Below are 6,537 nucleotides of genomic sequence, written 5' to 3' on the forward strand. Positions count from 1 at the left end.
TAAAAGAGGTAAATACTAGATCTGAATACAGATGCACAGTGATGTATAGGCTCTGTTCCCTTTATAAAAAGCCTGGGGTGTTTTTTATGTTGAGGACAATTGGGGGCAGCAGAGATCTGTTTTGTACACAACTGCTCAGCAGCACAACCGCATCACATCTCTGCATCTGCAGCCTCTGTTCCACTTACACATTTCAGGTGGGAACTTTCTGTGCTTGGATTTTCAAAAATGTTCATTTCGAGAGGCTTTTAAGACCTTGACGTTACTTGAACAGTCATAACGTGGGAGTATACTGAGAATAATAAGAGAATAATGACTTGTATCTTTCTGTGACTCAGGATCTGTACTCTGATCGTGTTTTGATTTTTGCCTCAGAGAGACTCTGGAAGAAAAGATTGACACATGACATGACTGTAGGTTTAATAAACACGATTATTATTTTACAGAACATAAGTAACAGCAGCAGCCATTTCACAAACCAGAGGTTTGATGCTTTGTCCTACGTGGACTCTGCAACAGAAGGAAAATTTGACACGACCGCTCGACGCCGCTTAGAACCCGACCTTCCCGCCTGACGTTCTGTCAGCGGCGGAGGGTCGATTCCTCCGTCTCCCTCTTCTCTCTCAGGCTGTTTGAGAGGACGAACAGTGCATTGATTCACATCACTCTGTTACACATCACACACTGCACAACGTGTTCAGACACATTTAGGAACTCTCAGGTCAAAATCACTCTTTATCACAAGTGCTACATGAATCAGGGTTTCCTGCTGCGGTTCAGCTTTTGCACTAATGTGGCCCAGAGAAAACAACCATCACGTAAAAAGAATCATTGCAATGCAAACAAAACTATTTCAACAAATATTGTAGCTTGAAGTTGTTAAACACAAGTAGTGTTGTGATTAGTTTTCTTTACAAACGTGCCTGCTGTCCCTAGTTTATAAATCACAGAGACATTGCTTTGGCAGACACTTAGTATTTTTCACTACGTTCACAAGGCCTCACTAGGAAACCTTTGTAGAAGTTGAACTAAGAAGTTCTTGTCATTTGACAGTTTCACATGTTGGTCTTTGTGCAGACAAACAATAAAAAGTCATTATAAAGTAACTGGTTTTCTCCTTTTCAGGCTCAATCAGTCATTTGTGTTTCAGCTCAAAGTCTTAAACTCCAGAGTAAATTGTCGCACTGGGAAACTGTTAACACCTCATCGCAACAGCTTCCCTACTCGGGATATTTGTCCGCTCCAGTGGCTCTCGGCGCCCGTGTTTTCAGTTAGCAGCGTTTGGCGGCCCCTCGGGGATCAGGGACATGAAGAAGGTGACGATGAACGACCACGTGGAGGCCAGGAAGCCTGCGTGGGGGCCACTGTTCGGATCATCGGCTCCTTCCTCTCCGCTTTCCCCCTCATCGTCCGAGCTGTCATCCATTAGTCCTTCCTATACGGGATGAGGTCGTGATATGAACCAACGACGGTAACATGCAGTGTCTCTACCACAGGTTTAACATATTTGACTGAGATAACTTCAGCAATTTACCCTTCGAGTAAAGTTATTTCAAAATGTTTTAGGCATTTCAAATTTATCGAAATAAACTAGTTCTCTTTTTAGTCACTGATGAAGTTTCCCTGTAAACTAAAAACTGAGGGTTGTGTTTATTTTTTGAGTCTGAAAACTGAAAAAAGATTTAAGTTGACTGCAACATCTCCTGAAATTGATTTCCACTTCTCTGAAATCATTTCCTGAACCTGGCACTTCGGTGAAAACCTTGTACCACAGATACAGATCCCCATCAGCCCCGGGGGTAATTATCTCAGTAAAGATGAGAGAAGCACTGACCATTTCTTGGAGATCGTGGTTTTGTAGCTCTCCCTCCATGTCGTCCTGATTGGCTCGGTCTCCAGGGAGCAGCAGTTCGTTCTCCAGGTTGAAAGGGAACCAGCCGGCCTGGTGCCTGCACACACACCAACACCAGAATGAAGCTCTCACAATGAAACATTCAACTATTGGGGTTTTGATTAAAAAAAAAAACGAATTTTAACATTGTCCTCCACCCTTCCACCAAGTTTTAAAGGTAAAAAATAGAAGCTGTACATGCAAAATCATGGTTTGCATACAAACGTAAAGTAAAAGGCTTGCTCACAGGTAAAGCACCAGCATGGCCATCATCACCATGACGAAGCGGCTGAAGGACGAGTAGAAGTAGACTATACTGAGTAAGATGGCAGCACGTAAGAATGTGTACACCCAGTCCAGCCAGTCCCAGTTCAGATCCTCCTCGTTCAGGATCTCCCCCCCCTGGGCGTTCATCTGGATCTCCGGGTTGCCACGGCGGTCGGCTTGCGGCCGCTGGCTCAGAGGGTCGGCCTGGTGGGACTGGGTGGGGGGCTGGTCGGGCCTCAGGTGCTGAGAGGAGGCGGCGGCAGCGGCTAGTAACTGACTGGAAGGAGGGGGGGAGGGGACAGGATGTGAGCTGAGCTGAGGATGTGTGGTTTGACCAATGTTATAAAACCATTCACCAAATATGAAGGAACTCACTAATGCATGTAGTATTGTCTGGCGTAGAGCTGCTGCCACCACATCAGTGTCATGGGGCTGTAATAGGACTGTGGAGGGTGTTGGTTCCAGCTGGAGGAAGAGACAGACGGTTCACATTTGACAGTTTCACATGTTGGTCTTTGTGCAGACAAACAATAAAAAGTCATTATAAAGTAACTGGTTTTCTCCTTTTCAGGCTCAATCAGTCATTTGTGTTTCAGCTCAAAGTCTTAAACTCCAGAGTAAATTGTCGCACTGGGAAACTGTTAACACCTCATCGCAACAGCTTCCCTACTCGGGATATTTGTCCGCTCCGGTGGCTCTCGGCGCCCGTGTTTTCAGTTAGCAGCGTTTGGCGGCCCCTCGGGGATCAGGGACATGAAGAAGGTGACGATGAACGCCATGATCCGCCGTGACCATGATCACAGGTACAAGATTTGACAGTTTGAAGCATTAACAGCCGGATGAATTCAGTCGGTACATGAAGTGGACGAACAAGTTTAAATTTTCTGAAAATCTACATAACTGATTTCCACCAAACTTGATTGAAAGATGGGGCCTGAGAAGATACCATCACAGTTCAGTGTGGATTAAGGGAAAGATACAGATTTTTCACTTTCTATGTTTTATGACAAATAAATGATTTAGGTTTTCAGACCAGTTATTTTTCTTATTTATAATTCTACTATAAGAACTAGACAATCATGTGTAGGCGGGGGAGTTGACTCTGCTCTGATTGAGTTTCTCCAGAATCTTACCTGTGCATAAACTGTGAATACATCTGGTGGGAAGGGAAGGGTCCATCGCTGCTCTCCCCTGTAGACGACTGGGGTTGTGGACCAGTGGGGGGGCTGTTTGAGTTCGTAAAGGGCTGTAACCAGACAGATAAGTTCTGAATATACCAAACACGTCACGGCTCAAAGATGAGCAAAACATCTCGAGTCCTCGTGGAGCTGGATGATGAAAGGAAGTGTGCTGATGATGAAATGAATGGAAAGGTGTGATGCATGTGTGTGTGGCTGACCCACCGTGGGACTGGCCGGGTTCTCCTGAGGCTTGTTACCGTGGCTTCGGGGGGGCTTTGGGGAGCTGGGAGGGGTCCGTGAGGCGCACACCAGATGGAGCATATGGTACTCGTCCTGCTGTAGAAACCAGTACAGCTCATTATCAGAGTCAAAATACTGCAGGTTCAAAGAAAACAAGAATAAACTTTGGACTGTTGTGGGTGAACGCAGCATCAATAAACAAACACAGAAAACTTATATACCACATTGATTTTCTCAGTAAAATACAACCCAATCACAAGGACGTTTCAGTTATATAATTCTGTACATCTCAATAATACAAATGTTGCTGTGAGTTTTTGCCCTGAGGTGCGAAAGAAGCAGCAAATTAAATCAAAGCACAAAAATCAAAGCACAAAATAACTCTCTCTATGTCCCTGGTAATTTAGGTGATGTCTGTATCTGTCCACACATGAAACACAAACCCCAGTTTTTAGTGTTTACAGACATTTTTAAAAGTTTTATTACATTTTGGTTTCAAACAATTTACGCGCCTGTTTTCTTGTTGTTGTTTTTTGACAAGAAAACAGACTTTACCTTTGTACCCTGACCATCTAATGATTAAACAGGCCTGTAACTAGAGAGTGAACCTACCTTTCTGAGCACATCTTTTAAGGTGAAGTGATCCAAAAGCAGCTTCCCAGAATACACCAGCCTCTGGTCTTTGGAGCTCTGAAAACGTTCATGATAACGACAGCAGGGTCAGAGGAGGGGTTCTGTATCTTAGCAACAACGGCAGGAAACAAACTGCGTTTAGCTTCGTTTGTTTTTGACCTTTTAGAAGATTTTTAATATAACGTCGACTGAAAACTAAAAGAAAGGAAAACGGCTAATTTGCAAATGTAGGTCACAACATCAGAAGGCGGAGACTTTGTGTGAGTAAGTAATGAGGATGAGCTCATCGTAACCTCAATTGGGATAAGTAGGTCTTAACAGTGGATTAAACTGGCGGTACAACAAGGTCAGAGTCTGTCCTCTTAAGACCTACATTCACTGCGTGCCGCCATTTGGGAATTGAAAGTGCCAATTTTAAAATCTTGGCCACTTGCAACTGAGAATGTATTATTCTGGGTTGAATATGGGTTGAATCAAAACAATAGTGCAGCCTTCACAGAGAAAACACTGCAGCGTTTCGAGGGAGCAGTTTGTCCCTGTGTGTTTACAATGATTGCATCAGAACAAGTGGCAGAAAGGAAAAGGGATTAGAAGCACAAAGCAACAGGAATCTGAAAAGCTTCCTTTCACTGTGACGTCAGATCTGCAGATTCTGAGGCTCCTTCAGCTGCTGGGATTCAATATCTCTTCACAGAACAGATCAGGGTTAATGGTCTGGGTCACTTTTATGATTATTTAACACAGAAAGTTTCTCTCAAGGGGATCTCAGCAGAACGGAAACAGCAAAAAGTCCAACTGGGGATTGTTGGCTGTGTAAATGCTGGCTTCTTATTCTACACTGGTGAAATACACTCCTGTCACATTGGAAATGTAAATATAATAGACCTGATCTTATCATTAACACTTTTTGAGTCTAAACGCTCAGATACACATGTGTCTGTGGGCTGGACTGTGAATACCTAATAACAGACGTTAACAGTATGCAGGGGACTGGGAACATGGTTTCCTGTCGCACTATACTGGCAAACTGCCCAGTTCACACACACAAAACCAAACACAAAGATGAAACTTTGTGTTTGTTTTTTTGTGATTCAACACGTGTGAGCACTTTGTACTTTGTGCTGAAAGGTGCTCCATAAATAAATTATTATTATTATTATTATTTTCATAAAAACTTACTGGTTTACTAGGGTGTTATTATTATCATAAATACTTACGGGTTTACTGGGGTATTATTAATATTATTATAAGTACTGGTTTACTTGGGTAGTATAAGTACTGGTTTACTTGGGTAGTAGTAGTAGTATAAATACTTACTGGTTTACTTGGGTATTATTATTATTATAAACACTTACTGGTTTACTCTGGTAGTATTAGCAGTATAAATACTTACTGGTTTCCTCAGGTAGTATTAGCAGTATAAATACTTTCTGGTTTTCTTGGGTGGTATTAGTAGCCTAAATACTTACTGGTTTACTCGGGTAGTATTAGCAGTATAAATACTTAGTGGTTTACTTGGGTAGTAGTATTATTATTATAAATACTTACTGGTTTACTGGGGTACACATCTGACAGGTGAGCTTTCAGCTTCTCCACGGTCCAGTCCTGGAAGCAGTTGATGGTCTGGTCGTCGTAGTTCTGGTTCGGAGCCTTGATGACGAGGATGACGGGACCGTCCACAACAGCTGGATCCATGACTCACAACCATCTGACATAAAGGTGGGAGGGGGGGGAGAAATCTGGAAGGTCCTCGTTTTCTAGATCTTCTCCCGGAACCATCGGTGCAAAGCTCCAGCGCTGATCATCTCCAGCCCTGAGGTTCCTCTGCAGGAGCCTGAGGTCAGAACATGATGTTAGCATGAGACCAGTAGCCTCATAGCTTCAGACATGACGGAGGAATAATGTGTGAGTGGAAACTGATCCAGCATCTGTGATAACTTCACAATTTAATGCAGTAAATAATCCACCTGCTAACCCTGCTCAGGGGTATTTAACAGCCGGCTAAGCTAACGCTAGCTTCGGTAGAACCCTGCCTCTGCTGGGCGTTAAAACCAGCAGACAACGTTAGCCCGGATGCTAACGGAACCGAGTCGAACACTCACCTGGTTCGGTTCGGATGTTCGTCCCGCAGTGATTCTGCTTCAGCGGGTTTCTCTGCGTTGTTTACGTCTAATGATCGAACTACTGCCCTGGACCTGGGTGGAGCACTTCTTCGTTGGATGCTGTGTGGTTGTCTACCTGCTGCGATACCGTTTGCCACCGCCACCTACTGGAGAAAGTGAAGATTACAACAGAGACATTATTAAAAACCATGTTAAAAACCAA

The 6,537-nt window shown here is 43.7% G+C and overlaps 1 protein-coding gene across 2 annotated transcripts; it reads right to left on the reverse strand.

The window, feature by feature from the left end:
• Nucleotides 1-403: 403 nt before the first annotated feature.
• LOC117770258 (homocysteine-responsive endoplasmic reticulum-resident ubiquitin-like domain member 2 protein) lies at nt 404-6,464 on the reverse strand. Of its 2 annotated transcripts, none has more exons than XM_034599465.1 (9): nt 6,315-6,464; nt 5,761-6,046; nt 4,192-4,269; nt 3,562-3,672; nt 3,292-3,404; nt 2,534-2,623; nt 2,139-2,435; nt 1,835-1,949; nt 404-1,435 (listed from the first exon to the last, which is right to left on the reverse strand). In XM_034599465.1, exons 2-9 carry the CDS (start codon nt 5,905-5,907, stop codon nt 1,268-1,270), a joined length of 1,119 nt encoding a protein of 372 aa, XP_034455356.1. In that variant the 5' UTR covers nt 5,908-6,046; nt 6,315-6,464; the 3' UTR covers nt 404-1,267. The 2 variants fall into 2 exon arrangements, with proteins under 2 accessions (XP_034455356.1, XP_034455355.1); XM_034599464.1 differs by having other exon boundaries at nt 3,562-3,675.
• Nucleotides 6,465-6,537: the final 73 nt, after the last annotated feature.

This window comes from Hippoglossus hippoglossus, chromosome 11 (genome assembly GCF_009819705.1).
Source record: "Hippoglossus hippoglossus isolate fHipHip1 chromosome 11, fHipHip1.pri, whole genome shotgun sequence".
In the NCBI taxonomy this organism is placed as follows: domain Eukaryota; kingdom Metazoa; phylum Chordata; class Actinopteri; order Pleuronectiformes; family Pleuronectidae; genus Hippoglossus; species Hippoglossus hippoglossus.